Below are 15,773 nucleotides of genomic sequence, written 5' to 3' on the forward strand. Positions count from 1 at the left end.
TTTTCTTTTAAATAAAAAATATATTTAAAATTCATGAGTCCGAACACAAAGTAGTAATTTTCTTAGACAAAAACTCGAGTGAGATAGTCTCACGGGTCGTATTTTGTGAGACGGATCTCTTATTTAGGTCATCCATGAAAAAATATTATTTTTTATACAAAGAGTATTATTTTTTATTGTAATAATCGATAGGATTGATCCGTCTCATCGATAAAAATTGGTGATACATCATTACGAGTGGTCCACGTTAGTTATTCGAGGTGTATTAATAACACGTATGTAAGACTAAGCAATCATCAATTTGGTTGATTGCTCAGAGAGGGAAGAATTCGCTCTGGACCTGAAATTTCACCTTTTGGCCAGGTCAGAATTCTTTGATTTGTCAGTTTCCAGTTCCGATTGATTGCCTTTTATATTAGTGATGTTTTTGTGTGTTGGAAATTTGGAAACGATTTAAGCACAGTCTGAATTAATATTGAATCCTTTCTGCCTGTTGGATTAATTGGGGGCATCTTCACCATAGGAAGTTTCGGTGTTATAATGGGATTATCCGAGTTGGGCGTTACCGAATTGATCGAATCCTATTCTGATCATGTTATGTGGTTTTTAATCAATCGAGAAATATTAGGATGATTGTTCAATGCAAAAGAAAGAGAAGCTTATCACTAACGGGCGAAACCATCCAAACATCACCTGTTTGATGACTTGGTCGTTATGGTAGTGTTTGCAAATATCACTTTCTTTTTTTCAATCACTTGCAAGCACTATGGTTTTACCAGAAAACTACCTAAGTATTATTTTACCAGAAAGTATCAACCTTTCAGTGCTATTATCTTCTTGTAGATATGTACCTTTCTTTATGCTCTATCAACCCTTTCAGTGCAATTATCTTATTGTAGATATGTACCTTTCTTAATACTCCATTTTATTCCTTTTGTCAAGTGTTTTGATTCAAGATATTGGGTTCACCGAGTGATTTTAGCTGTTGGTTAGCAAGTGTTTTGAAATTGTTGCGAGGGGGTGTTATATTGTGTACTTGCTAAAATTCCTGTATTTTGGGCTGACATTTTCATTTGTTGCAGCATGGATACGAGGGTGCTCCTATTTTTATTCATAGTCAGCATCTTCTGGTGCTGTAATGCTAGAGATCTGACTTCTGCCGACTTCAATAAAAAAATGATTTCAGGTTTGTATATCTGACAAAACTCTTCCTGCTTCAACTGATGAAAACTATGGAGTAACAACTTATTGATCGTGGTTTGGGGTAGGGAAGTTAGAAGTAGTACTTTGGCCGAAAGGTGTGGTCTTGCCTCAGATACACTTAGTTGCTGTCTTTCTTAGCTTGGCCAATATCCTACAAATAATTAAGGCATGTATGGTATAGGTTGACTAGTAAATGCATTGTGTTCCATGTTAGATTCTTCAAATACACAAATCATTAAGTGCATTCTTCTTGATTTCCCATCTGAGCCCAATTTTTTTCCTCTTTACTTTCTTTAATTTTCTGCAAACTCTCTCCAGCTAAATATCACAACCTATTTGCTGGTAGAACCTTCTGAACATGTTATGTTGAAAGTTGATGCAGTAGAAGTTTATGCTGATCATCTCTCGCCATTAGACAGATAATATTAACTTTTCCAATATTTTTATGTCTTATAACATATCTCCAGATGATTTTATCAACTAGCCATTTGCACAAAATACCTCAACCGTCTACAAACACTCGTTAACATGGCAGCTTTGTGATTAACCTGGGAAAAAAAGGACTTGATAGAATTTTGCATGCTATACTTCTGTGTCATTCAATTTTTATCCTTTTTTCCTCTTTAGTTCTTCTAGTCATTGGTGTATTTTTATGTCAATTCTTCATGCTAGACTATATGCTTGTGTATGACATGCCACAACAGCTTCCATGAGTAAAAATATTTATCCTTTACTTGGTGGCGGCACACTTTTGCTTTACCAAAAATTGCAGAAGGTACAGGAGGGAATTGGGTGAGTTACATGATGAACTGTAGGTGTCACGGAACTTTCACTAGGCGGGTTTCGCGATGTACTCTAGGTGACTGTCATGTTCACCTAGCAGCTGGGTTTTTACTCCAGAATGATGGAGAAGAAGACCACAATCCTTTCCTAGTCTTGTCTTCTTGCATAGCTGTGAAATACATTGAACTCTATACATCATATAGAACCTTAATAATGGCTTTATCCCTTTATCACACGTGGCCAACTCTTGTGCATTTGTTAGATAAGGTCCCATATTGAGAATATATTATTATTGTGTCCAGAAGCCAGATAAAAAGACTCATCAGACACTTATAATTTAGTATTAGTATTATGACATGGCTTTCATGCATATCTATTGCATTTTGCATTGGTCACTCATCCAATGTGTTTGTGTTTCAGCACCATTGAGTTCCCATGTGGTGTACCACGTTAGCACCAATCCTTGGAATGTTAATTTGCTGCCTAGAATCACCAGCAGCCCTTCCTTCACATAACACTCTTTCTGATTATGAATAAATTTGAGCAAATTTATTTAGTTTCTTGTGTCAATCGTGTCTTTTTTGAATAAAACAATGTTCTGTCTTGACTTTCAACAATAATTGTTTGCAGTGAATACTAATTTCTACCTTCTGTGTGCAGTTCAGCAGTCATATAACAAGCTGTCAGGGGGAGAATCTCCACATATGGAAGAAGTTACCAAGAACGAAAACTTGTGTTCATTGTGTGAAGAATTTTCTGCAGACGCTCTTAATTACCTCTCAGAGAACAAAACCCAAACCGAGATCATTGAAATCCTTCACAAAACCTGCGCTAGGATACCAACATTCAGCAAGCAGGTATTTAAGAAACCCTTGGGCCTAAGCTTAGATGTATTAAACGAAAGTTTCAATAATCACTGATATGACCTACGAGTGTATAGTGCTAACCATATGAAAATATGGCCGCCATCCTATGTAATGTCTGCTATTTTTAGGGCATATCATATAGAATGGAAGACAAAATTCTAATTTAATTGACTTAGTTAAGCACTGTAGGTTATTCTTTGAAAAAAATGTTAAAAATAAAAAAGAAAATATATTATATAAAAAAACATGGAACTTCAGAATTCGGGTAAGTTTCAGAAACAGCTAATTTTATAAGACTAGATTTTATTTGTTCTTATTCTGATATCTTATTCCGAGCACTTCCTGTGATTATTTTTTATTTCCTGCAGTGTGTAACTTTGGTGGACTATTATGCCCCTCTATTTTTCATGGAGGTTTCCTCAATAGAACCTGATGGTTTCTGCCAAAAGTTTGGTCTTTGTGAAGTAGTGATTTCCTTTCCCCTGGATCTCTCTAAGAATAATAAATGTGATGTGTGCCACAATTTGGTAGCAGAAGCCCTATTGAAGTTGAAAGATCCCGACACTGAGGTAAATTCGTGCCTTCAGCTGATAAGCACCATATAATCATCAAGACAATTGATCTTGCAAACTATTGATGCAGATTTTGTTTTGCAACGGTAGCTCTACCTTCGTGATCTTATAATCGTGAAGGGCGCAATTGTTGTCTTATGGATAGATTGTTAGGTGTTTGCATACGTTCCTAATAGGAATGCAGCCTGTTGGTGACAACAGATTCAGTATCTGTCTTGTAATAATAAGACAATGGCTGGTGGAATCATTTGAAGAGGTTCATTAAAAGTTTCTCGCTGAAAAGATCGAAGAAGAAAATACAAATGTGGGACATTGAGTGTGTATGTCATGCATATTTATCAATACTAACATGGTTGCTATGGGAGCTATGTCAAGTCCATGCAGGACAATTAGAGACCAAGAACCTCGAAGAAATATTGTAGACATTCCTTGGAGTTATCACACCCTCAATCAAATGATTTTAGGACTGTGAATAATAATCATTCAGCATACATCCAGAATATAGTTATTCGCAATTATGTGATATTAAGCTGAATCATTTTTTTCTGCTTTTGTGCTTACTGTTTGATTGCAGTGCTCATTTGTTTTCAAAATCACTGCTGAAAACTAGCTAATTATTTTCAATATGATAACTCGACTGTAGAATTTATATTTGAATTCATGAAACATGGGCTCTGACATTGATTTATTTATTTGTTGTTTCAGTTGGAAGTGGTCGAGCTGCTCCTAAAGGCATGTAACTCAATCAAAAATAATGTCCAAAAGGTGAGCACACATGAAATTCATTTAGTTAGCCATGCTTCAATCTGATGGGCTTTACTTGTGATCGAGAATAGCATAGTGCAGTGCTAACATTTCTTTCTGTGAAAGCTCATTAGTTTGGTTTGATTTTTGTTCTTTTGCAGTGTAAAAGATTGGTATTTGAATATGCGCCTATTATTCTTGTCAACGCGGAGAAATTCTTAGAAACAAATGATGTATGCACTATATTGCATGTTTGTGATGAAGTTGCGGCAGAACAAGCAGTGGTAGCGAGTAGGACAGATACAACCATGCAGTCTGCATCTTGATGAAAGTAATTATCAACCAGTTTGTATTTGTTATTCATGTGATGTAAAATATACGGCTTTATTACATTGTATTGTTATTAAAAAAGAACAAGAAGGAAAAAAGATTACATCGTGCTATGGGCTAGTACAGTAGTATGGCAAGTGACTGATATCGAATATTTGGTTCGCTGTAAATTGTATTCTTCCCGCATCAATGTATCTACAGGGCTGATTCAATGTTTGGAGGTTTTCCTTAATATTGCATTTATTTCTGTTCGTACGGTCAAATTTTATAAGTGACGAGACTTGAGAATTCAATCTTACAAATAATGTAAGTGCACAAGGAACTAACAAGTATCAGTGTGGGAACCTTTGCATCAAAATTTGCCATAAAACATTATAATTTTTACGTCAACTTTGAAGTAACATGGTGGAAAATTAGGAAGTTTTTAAAGATCCTAACCTTTACATTTTCCCTAGAAAATTTTAGAACTGGAAATATCTTACACATTTACAAGGATTATTTTATGCTACATCACATTGATTTCTATACAAAATGTTCACACAAACATCTAAATTCAAAACAAATAATGTATGATTCTTCAGTGTTAATCTTGAAAAAAAATTAGTCTGCCCAACTAAGCACATGTTCATGTAGGATGATTTTGAAAAATGGGTGTGGCAAACTTTTTCTAGAAGAAAGTAAACGTCCCCAGGGTTACGGAATACCAAATAGCTTCGATCTTCAAAATGTTCAAACCGATCCATTACTATTTTTTATATATCCATCATTGGATTTCATCTCATGCTCTGCAAATAGTCGAATCACATATTTGAAAAAATTAATTTCAAACTTATTTGATAGCATGCCATTCGGATATGCTTGTGAACCATGAGACACAAAACAACATATCTAATCTAAAATGCAAAATTCAAGTAGACTGTGGTTAACTAATTAAATCTCCTTTGTATATATAGATAAAAGAGAAGGAAGATACAATAACAAGTCCAGTTTACAAAACTCATCTTCGGTAATGTCAATTTCCTTCTCTTCTCCTTTTTTTTTGTTTTCTTTTTTAATTTCACTCATAAGACCAAAGAGATTGTACATCTGGAGTGGAAAATAGACCCCCAATGTTTGCGGGTCTATTCGATGGAAGGCTTCCAGCGCCATCTTTTGAACCCTGCAAACTCCAATCTTTCCTGCAAGGGAAACAACACAAGAAGATCAGCACCACAAAACAAACCAAGATGTAGGCATCACAGCTATAGAAAGCAATTCATCGAATAGGCAAATTTGTCTGAGCTTGGCAAACGAAAGCATGGAAACAAAACAACTCATGAGCTATATGTAATAAGCTATGTGGAACAATGTATAAATCATGATTATCATGTCCTACATTGCTCCACCAACTGCGAATGGAATGTAGACATGAAAGCAAGAACAAACTCGTGCACTGTTTGCTCCCAAATAAATGAGCAATTTCCAAACATGAAGATATCCCTCCAGATAAACAAGTATAAAAAATTATCACTTCGTGAAACAAAAGCCTTTCCCTTCCACGTTTGCCCCTGTTTCTCCTCACACAGCTCAAAGCTTCAATCCCCTTGCCCCATGCCACTAAGTTACTAACCACCACTAGCAACACCGTCATCACCCATCAAGTTTAAAGTCTTTAACCACAGAACATTCGTCACCAACCACAGCACATTCGTCACCAACTTAAACAAGCCATTTCAAATCTTACACATCTCCGTATTTTGATGACCCTCAGTTATCAAAACCCCCATACTCAAAGAAATTGAAGTATGGGCAAGACGCCCATAAGAGGAAGCAAAGGAAAGTAATTCAAGCATGGGGACGAATTCACAAGGTCAGAATGGTCAGATTTAGATGTAAATAGCACTGCAATCAACCAAGGAGGAAAAAGGAAAATTTGCAATGAAGAAGTCGGATGGAAGAAGTTAGTGCTTTAACATTATCGTCAAGAGATGCATACAAACTTGATTCTAGAAGTAAATTTAACAGAGGAGGAAAATAGTCTGGACAGCTGGAGAGCTTTGTGTTAATTACATTGCTCAGAAAACTCCAAGAATCAAAACAAAGATGCAGAATTCACAATTTAATAAAACATACACACAAGTGTGCTCACCATATTTCTTACTAAACTCATCAATTTTTTTCATTTGAAACAACTTAACTCAATTTTTCCGGAAAAAAAAAAAGAAATTGTGAAACATTTCCATTGTGGACATGTGTCAAGCTTAATAATTATGTTTCTGTTAGAAAATAATATTAATAAAGAAACAAACTCATGCTGCAGAATGTTAAGTAGTCTCTATTACAAACAATTACATGCTATGAATAAACAAATAGACAAGGATAAAGTGAGGTTTTCGAAAATATAATACAATTATGTTATGGCAGTAAATTAGTTACTCCTGAAATTTATTTTAAAATGAACCAACAGACATCTTAAAACAAATACGAGCTTATGGTGGACAACAACCCTGAAAGTAAACTTTGCAATGCAACTTAATTTCATTATTTGCATGGACATGACTTTAAAGTTTAAACAGCACGAGCAATCTCTACACAAACAAAAATGACATTGTCATAATTGTGATGATGAAGATGGTCATACAGCAAAACACAATTAAAGCAAATCATATTCTATACGAATGCTCTAACAATCAGAAGTTCTTATTTCATCGTAACAACTAAGAGATACAAGTTTAAAATAGAATCTAGTTTATTGTTCTTACTTTGCCCACGAATTACTTGTAGACATCTCAAATTTAGTGGCAGTTGTAGACATCTCAAATTTAGTGGCAGTTGTAGACATCTCAAATTTAGTGGCAGAGCCATCGTAGTCTCCACGGATGGGAGTATTCTGAGTAGCTTCTTCCTTAGATTTCACCAAAACATGATTCTTCCCACTTGGATCCAGTCCATATAAAGGTTTTGGTAACCATGGACCATCTATGCTAGCAGGCAAAGAATCGTTATATTTTCCACCACTCTGATAGTTGCCAAATAAAACATCAGGAGAAGAATGAGTGCAAGGAATGACTTGCTCATCATTCTCAAATAGTGAAGCTATTGTCTTATGAGGTACTGAATTGATATCTTCCTTCTTTGGCTCGTTCATTTCCGAATTCACAAACCAGTTGACATGCCCACCCAGTAAATCTAGACCATCCTGAACAATAGGAGAGCTTTTCCACATCTGCCACGTTCCACTATCATTCACATTATTTGAGTAATCATTAGGCTTTGGAACTCCAGGGGAAACCAAAGAACTAGTACGCTTTTCCTCAGAAACTCGTGATCGTGACAAAGGGGACTCAATGGGTGATGGCTTGGTAGTTTCAGATGGTGGAGCTATTGTCTTCACAGCACATGGTTTATCCAATCCTAGATCTGTCACAATGCCAAGGTCCATCTGAAAATTCTCAAGGGATTCAGAAACAGGCCCTAGCAAGGATATGGGATCAGGAACATAACAAGGATCTTCAAAAATCTCCGACTCCTCTGGCAAAAATGGATGTGGGGCATCACCTATCTTAGAAAACAAGGCAGGAGAAGGTATTGTAAGATCTGTGCTATGTCTCGTTGATCCAAAAGGGCATGGATGTAAAGCGACTGGTGATGGTAGTCCAAAAGTGACAGGGTTGTCATATGATTGTGGTTCAGTAGTTTGGCCAGAATAAGGCGGGCTCTGAACTTCTGTCAAACATTTCACATTTGGTTTGCTTAAGACATTAGGATTAGAGGGTAGAGAAACATTGGATGAACTGGTAAATAATTGTTGCCATGATTTTTTAGGCGCTGTACATGGTTGAGATTCAATGAACACCTGCAGTGAAAACATCAGGAAAAACTGTGAAGACAACCTAATAGAACAAGAGAAACATGCGATTAAATATACCAGCATATTGTCCAGAATTTACCTAACCAATATAAAAATAATAAATCAAGTTCTCTGAAAATCCTTCTCAATTTTTAGTTTAGGGCCTTAGGCAATAGCAACAGAAACATATTCTAATACAACATAGAGTGGAAAAGGGATTTAGAGATATCATCAGTCACAACTAGCGAAATCAAGATCTTCTACAGAACCAGATTCTTCTTTATAAACCAAATAAGTAATAACTCCTTTAAAATTGGAAAAAGGCGGAGCCTCCAAATTGAAAAATAAATAAGAAATGAAATAAGAAGTAATACTGGGCGGCTGGCAGTCTTATCATCTCCATTTACATTTGATCTCCCAGATACACGGTCTGCAGTCTCTTTCTTAGACAAAGAAGTGTGAGAATGATCTATTGATATGTTAGATTTCTGCTCTCTTGAAAGAGCAGATGCATTAGCACTCTTTCCAAAAAAACTGCCTCCGGCGAATGCTCTGGAAGAAGATAAAAAACTGCCTCTCATGCGATCCAAGTACCTTGTTCCTGTATTCAATCTATATTGATTGCTTGCAGTAGCACTTCTAAAACCATGCCCTGCTTGTGTGCTGTGAGATTTCATACTTTCAGGTAAATTTCTACGTTGTTCCCGTCCATCGCCTTCATTCTTGTTTCGCTCACTTTCCTTAGCCGATCTCTTTTCCAACTCCTCCGCATCGGAATTGCTTTTACTGGATCCTCTATCTCTTTCCTTTTTTCTTTCCTGACGCTTCCTCTCGGCTTCTTTTTTAACATCTATTTTCTTTGCCCAAGTGGACCCTTTTCCACAGTCTTTCTCAGTCTCCAGTTTTGAATCACGCAATCTCCTTTGCTCTTCAACCAGCCTAGAAACCTCTTCTCTCTGTTTTCTTTCCTCCTCTTCCATAAGCTCCTTTTCTAATTTAGCTTGCCTCTTCTCCTCAGCTTTTCTGCGAGCTTTCTCTCCTCTACTTTCCAGGCCATTCGCTTCATTCTCGCTTCGAGTATCCAGCATATCTGTGTATTGTGCATCAGTTGAACCATCATCCGCAGCAGAACTAACCCCGAAAATCTTTCTCCAACGCCACATTATAGTGAAGAAAAATGATGCAACCGATTTGCAAATAAAAACAAAAAGGCGAGAATAAGACTTCTCTGCCAAACAATGGTCGTCCTCGCAATGAAACCCACAACCATTCTTCTTCCAATAACTCGACTTTCCAGAAAAAGGTGCGCCAACCAAGCTCCCATCCTCCAACCAGTCCTGGCCACACATCAGACCATCACCTGACCAAGTCTTCCCATTCAGTATCTTTCCACCTTTCCCAACCAAATCATATAATATCCCTGACTTACCCATCCCCGGAGGCACAGGAAGATCCAGAACTGGCCTCTTGGAAATATGGCCACAGTAAGAGCACATAAACTTGCCCCCACCTGGATTTTGATCCCTGTATGGAGTAAGACAATTCCTGCACCTCCGTGTGGCTGTCTTTCTCAACTTATGCATTTGGATAGCCTCAAGCCTCTTCCTCTCCCTAAAAAAGGCATTCCTCCTGACCCGCCATGCTGACAACTGAGGCATCAGAACTTCATACCAAAACAAAGTTACTAACAGCACGAACAGACAAGCAAGCCTGGGCGACGTGATTTCAAAACGGAAAGCAGGTGGCAAGAGCTGCGACAAACCCCATAACCCAATGAGAGGTATCACTAGCCATGGCAACATGGTAGCAACTCTCCGCGACCACTTTTGAACCACGCAAAGTATACACATTATCCTCCTTGTACCCCAACCCTACTCCCCAGTCTCGAATTTGACAGTAATTTCAGATCAGTACCAACTTCCCCAAAAGAAAATATCAAAGATGTCTCCTATGAATGCCACCTCTATATGATTTCAAAAACTATCCAAGCCCTGTATTGGAAATCCTGTCAACCCAATCCTCCGCACTTGTTTTTTCAAATTCTTCGAATGCAATACAAATTCCAGCGTTTACTCCAAACCCTAAAACTGCGATTCGAGTCAGAACACCTAAAATTTCACAAAGAATGCTTATATTCGTTATCAGATTACCCATATACAATAAATCATCAAAAAGGTTGTCGGAACCGTATTCTTTAAGCTCCGAAACCCAGCGGACAAGAAACGAATAATTGCCAAGTATAATGCTTTAAAAAATCCAAAATGTATATGATAAATTAAAGCACTCACGGACGTCACGATCGTTTGAGACGCGGCGGCTCCGAACGTCGATTGAAGCATCGATGGCGATGATATGTGAAATTTTTTACGGCAGAATTTTTTTCTCGTGAGTAAGAGAGAACATGAAGCGAAGTGAGATAATGTAGGTTACCGGATTTGGTGTTTAATAAGTTTGAATGTGTTGGACCGAAGTAACTCGAAAATAAACCGGTCTTTAATTTTATCATTGGTAATATAATATTGTGAGAGGACATTTGGCAAATTTGTTTTAAATTCTCGAACTTTAGTCTAAGCTCGGTCTTTATCAGAAAAAATTATATGTGTTTGCATTTTTAAATCCAAAAATTTTTTTGGGCCTCTATGTTTTTTAGATGAAAATCGTTACAAAACATTGAAATATGATATTAACATACAATATTTGATTATCAACTGTTTCAACTTTGATACTAATATACGATTTTTGAGTACTCAAACATGTACAACAATTATTTGTATTAATGGCATATTTGCTTTTATCAGATAAAATCGGTACAAAACATTGAAAATATGATACTAATATATGATATGTGATTGCTGAATGTTTCAAATCTAGTATATGATATTTGAGTACCCAATTATATGTAGCAGATGTTGATATTAATAAATATGTTCTGAATCTTATTTTTTATATCAGTTTTAAAACAATTGATACTCATATATCATATATAAATATTATATTTGTAATATTTTGTATCAATGTTTACTTGTGAAGAGACATGTGAGTTCAGATAGTATATAAACATTTTTACTTGCTTCAAGGAATACAACCATATTTGTATTTGACAAGTACTTACTTAAGTTGCATTTGTTTAAAAATAAATTTTGCATAATTATTTTTGGCAATATATATAAGTTACAATTATTACTAGAAGATAACCTAATTATCCAAAAATTTCCTTTTGAAAAAAATAATTTACACATAAACATTTTAAGAATGAAATTTAAAATGGTTAAATCAAAATAAAATAATATTTCTTTTAAATAGTAGGGAGACATAGTAGCTTTTTGAATCAAATTGAGTCGTGCTTAACAAATTTTAATCACATTTAGTCGTGCATAATAAAATCTATTAATATTTAACTTTAAATTTGATGGTTGAATTGATGAATTTCTAAAATATATTTAAATAGTGTTTTGAAGAGTTTCTATTTTAAAATGATTATTTTATGTTCCATTTATATTGATATGTCTGTATTTGTGAGAGGATTTCAAATCAAATGACTAAAAATTCATAGATTTGAAATAAAATTCATCAATTTGTGTAAGTTAGAATAAAAAAATCATAAGTTAGGATAAAAAATCATATCTTAAAAAAATACTTAAATAAATCCAGATTTTTAAATATTTTATTAAAAAAAAAACATAAACGGTTTTGACGTTTGGATAAATGTTAGATTTTTTTAAAATTTTTTGAAAAATACAAATAAGATTTAGAAATCAAAAGTAAAAAATAATTTCTAAAAGCAACTTAAATATGTGTTTTTAAAAACTCTTTTTGCAATCAAACGCTATATCTTCTGTTGGCTTCTCTAGCAAGAAGTGGTGAGAAACAAAAGAAAGATAACAAAATATTTGAAAATAGAAGTCAAAGTTAATAATACATGCTAAAGTTTGAACACAACCATAAGTCGGAAATCAAAAAATATTAATAATACTTCATCCTACATATTTAATTTAAGTCAGATAAAATTGTCCTTAAATTTATTTTTCTTTTTTTTTTAACAAAATTTTGATTTATTTAAAAAAAATAAATGCTACACTTTTGTATGGCAACAACAAAAAAATTATTTTTAACATTGTCATCACTTTTTTTATCATATGCTAATAATAAAATATAAAATAAGTACAAAATATTATTTTAGTTTTAATTTTTAATGTTATTAAAGTAAATCCAAATTTTACTAGGTGAACATAAAATTTTGGTCAAGATTTTTTTTGACGAAATATATTGAAATAATTGGTATACTATATATATATATATATTATCATTTAAAATGTATAGCAAAAAAATCAAATACGTTATAACTTTTCTAATATTTAAATAAAGTATATTATTATTTTAACATGTTAGGTATACAATATATCATTTGTCTGCAAACCAAATAAAGAAAATATAATCAAATTTGTAGAAATAATTGGAGAATTTATTACAATCTTAACAATTAATAAGATACAAAAAATTGAGTTTGGAGTATGATCAACTAGGCATGCTTATCGGTTCCATCGAACCGGTTTCGGACCGGTTCCTACCGGTTTTGGTTCCGATGTCTATGATCAACGATTCGCGCCCGCCCACCGCAGATAACACTCCCTCTTATTCGTGTATTATTGATTAAAATAAAGGAATACACGAGAACCAGTTCAGTTCTTCAAATGGGCCAAGGACTGGTATCGATTTCCTTCCTTTTCTTTTCAAATTTCAATCACAAAACCTCAGAGATCGCACATCTTGGGTGGAGGGTCTCAGCAAACTCCTACCTTTTTCTGCGGAGGAACCAACACCAGAAAGGAAGTCCAATACCATGCAAGAAACACAAATGTAACCGAGAGGAGCTCTATCCGCTGTAAACTACACCTCCACACAATTGGAATAAATGATCATAATCAAATAACCGAGACGACACCAGAGTTGTAAGAACTCTGCCAAACCTCAATCCCCTCGACATTTTCTCGAGTCACGAAAAGCCTATCGCCGCCACCCTCGATTTTCTTTATGATCCCTCTTTCGGAGTCCTCTGCTTTATCCACATAATTCCTTCTATACGACTCTTCACTGGCAGTTCCTTCATCTTCATCTGCCACCGTTCTTGACCACACCTCCAGCTCCCCCTCTCTCCCTACAAAAGCTTGCTTCCTATAACAACAGATCACAAAATTTCCACTACCATTTCCTCCTACATTACGCATACTCAGGTTCTTCTCTTTCAAATAAACCCATGGATCATCGCTTAATTTGCGTAAATCTGCTACTCCAAGATCACCGGATTTCGAGCAGAGTTTGAACAGTGACAGCCTATCGTAATCTACAGCCACATCAGCGAATGAGTCACCAAATCTGCTGCTTCGACCTGACCCTGGTTCGTTTGTCTCCCAAACCACCTCTCGGGTCCTCGGGTCCCATATCCTGATATAACCCGAGTAACCAAATGCGCCTGAGGTAACAGAGCTCCCGACCAAAATCCCCATCTCTGATAAAAATGCAAGCTTTCTTGGAACCATGTTTTTTGCTGAATTTCCCATCATTCTCCCAATCTCGGAGGAAATTTTCATAGCTGATTTATCTATCCTCAGAACACAATTCTCTCCGTGCTGGCACTCATAGGAGGCGTAGATTGAATCCTCCGAGTCAGCAATTGCGTGGACTCGAGCCTTGTATATCCTGACATCGGTCGGGTCAACCCACTCGAACGAATCGACTCGGCTGCCGTTGGCCATATTGTAGAGATGTAAACCCCATCCAGATAAGGAACAGACAGCAGCAATCTCGGGTCGGACCCGCTTCACCGAGGTGATGTAGTCTAAATGTGTCCGAACAGTAGCAGTGTGGCTCAGATTCCAATCGTAAACCGATATCTGCCCGCCATGCGCGACCCAAAGCGATCCATCGGAGTCGTTGGCGTTAAAGTCTGAAACAACAGCTTCGGAAGAGGGCCTAACGGTGTTGACCAAAGAGGCGTCGATGCCGTTGAGTTGACTGGGTGCGAGTGCGGACTTGAGTTGAGACTCGATGCCATAGTAAAGTGCCTCGTCGATTAGCTCCTGGTTGGAGAAGTGTTTGGCAGTGGAAGGGAGACAGTTAGACCGGAGGAGGGACAGTAAGACCGAAAATATCTCTGGGTCACGGTCTATAAAAATCTCTTCGTTGATTGACCGGTTCGATAGTGCGAATAACAAAGAGTCTGGGCCGCCGGATCTTATGGTTGAGACAGTGGTCTCAAAGAGCTTGCCGCCCACGTTCAGCTTGATGCGGTCGCTGGTTCCAACGGTGGGTTGCTCTGCCATGGGCAGTGGTCCCGAGGGGCGGCTTCTGTGTGTGTGATAAGATTTTGAGACTTAAAAAGTGCTCCTGTAAATATGGACAATGATTAATGAAAAAATCAACCAGAGCTGCAGAAAAGATAAATAAAATTTATTTATTATACTAGCTTTGTTCACATATCATACTTTGGTTAAGTAACAAAATTGAAATGACCAAGGCTTCGAATATTGTTATTTTTCGTATGATAGTTATCACGCAAAGTATACACATTATCCTCCTTGTAACCCAACCATACTCCCCAGTCTCGAATTGGTAAGTAATTTTAGATCAGACACAACTTCCCCAAAAGAAAATCGTCAAAAATGTTTCGCAAATCCCTCTATGAATGCCACCTCTGTGTGATTCAAACAACTATCCAAGCCACTAACCTCTTGGTCAAAGTGATATAACTTCTACCATATTTGGGAGAGGTTCATGGGTTCTATGCCTACAATTTCCCACCCCTTAATAATAATAAAAAAAATACAACCATCCAAGCCATGTATTATTTCCAACCCTCCGCACTTGTTTTACCAAATTCTTCGAATGACCCTAAAACTGCGATTCAAGTCAAAACACCTTAATTTCACAAAGAATGCTTATATTCGTTATCATATTACCCATATACAATAAATCATCCATATGATGTTGAAACCGTATTGTTTAGGCTCCGAAACCCAGCGAACAAGAAACGAATAATTGCCAAGTACATACTACTTTAAAAATGAAAATAAAAATTACGATAATATTTGTACTCACAGATGTCGCGATCGTCTGGCAAACGGCGGCGGCGAACGTCGACCGAAGTACCGATGGCGACGATATGTTAAATTTTTCGACGGCGGAAAATTTTTTCGCCAGGGAGAACATGAAGCGAAGTGAGAGATAATGTAGATTTACCGGTTTTGATGTTTAATAAGCCGGAATGCGTTGGACCGGAGCAACTCTGAAATAAACCGCTCCCGTGATTTTTTTGGAAACAATGGATAATGTTGTGAGATACTTCTGTCGGCCCTAGTAATATTCTAATTTCATATGAAATGAACGCATCCAGTGGCCCTAGTACTGGTTCATCAGGCTTGACCTCATTTTGGGTCACAATTGATATAT

General features: G+C 36.3%; 3 protein-coding genes and 1 long non-coding RNA gene across 7 annotated transcripts; 2 read left to right on the top strand and 2 right to left on the bottom strand.

Moving 5' to 3' along the window:
• Positions 1-233: 233 nt before the first annotated feature.
• LOC140960339 (uncharacterized) lies at positions 234-4,715 on the top strand. Of its 2 annotated transcripts, none has more exons than XM_073418581.1 (6): positions 234-363; positions 1,083-1,186; positions 2,647-2,843; positions 3,221-3,421; positions 4,130-4,189; positions 4,330-4,715. In XM_073418581.1, the coding sequence occupies exons 2-6, from the start codon at positions 1,084-1,086 to the stop codon at positions 4,492-4,494; spliced, it is 726 nt and encodes a 241-aa protein (XP_073274682.1). In that variant the 5' UTR covers positions 234-363; position 1,083; the 3' UTR covers positions 4,495-4,715. The 2 variants fall into 2 exon arrangements, with proteins under 2 accessions (XP_073274682.1, XP_073274681.1); XM_073418580.1 differs by lacking the exon at positions 234-363 and adding an exon at positions 496-717.
• Positions 4,716-5,422: 707 nt separating this feature from the next.
• Positions 5,423-10,760, bottom strand: LOC140958933 (uncharacterized). Of its 2 annotated transcripts, none has more exons than XM_073416543.1 (4): positions 10,616-10,760; positions 8,702-10,435; positions 7,240-8,333; positions 5,423-5,676 (listed from the first exon to the last, which is right to left on the bottom strand). In XM_073416543.1, exons 2-4 carry the CDS (start codon positions 10,175-10,177, stop codon positions 5,556-5,558), a joined length of 2,691 nt encoding a protein of 896 aa, XP_073272644.1. In that variant the 5' UTR covers positions 10,178-10,435; positions 10,616-10,760; the 3' UTR covers positions 5,423-5,555. The 2 variants fall into 2 exon arrangements, with proteins under 2 accessions (XP_073272644.1, XP_073272645.1); XM_073416544.1 differs by having other exon boundaries at positions 8,702-10,414; positions 10,616-10,749.
• Positions 5,685-7,584, top strand: LOC140958934 (uncharacterized). The gene is made up of 2 exons (XR_012171856.1): positions 5,685-7,284; positions 7,339-7,584. It is a non-coding gene; the product is annotated as an uncharacterized lncRNA (long non-coding RNA).
• A 1,998-nt stretch (positions 10,761-12,758) lies between the features above and the next one.
• Positions 12,759-15,567, bottom strand: LOC140959695 (protein ENDOPLASMIC RETICULUM-ARRESTED PEN3). Of its 2 annotated transcripts, none has more exons than XM_073417665.1 (2): positions 15,423-15,535; positions 12,759-14,752 (listed from the first exon to the last, which is right to left on the bottom strand). In XM_073417665.1, exon 2 carries the CDS (start codon positions 14,645-14,647, stop codon positions 13,250-13,252), a length of 1,398 nt encoding a protein of 465 aa, XP_073273766.1. In that variant the 5' UTR covers positions 14,648-14,752; positions 15,423-15,535; the 3' UTR covers positions 12,759-13,249. The 2 variants fall into 2 exon arrangements, with proteins under 2 accessions (XP_073273766.1, XP_073273765.1); XM_073417664.1 differs by having other exon boundaries at positions 12,763-14,711; positions 15,423-15,567.
• Between the last annotated feature and the right edge of the window lie 206 nt (positions 15,568-15,773).

This window comes from Primulina huaijiensis, chromosome 15, assembly GCF_012295235.1.
Source record: "Primulina huaijiensis isolate GDHJ02 chromosome 15, ASM1229523v2, whole genome shotgun sequence".
Taxonomy (NCBI): Eukaryota; Viridiplantae; Streptophyta; class Magnoliopsida; order Lamiales; family Gesneriaceae; genus Primulina; species Primulina huaijiensis.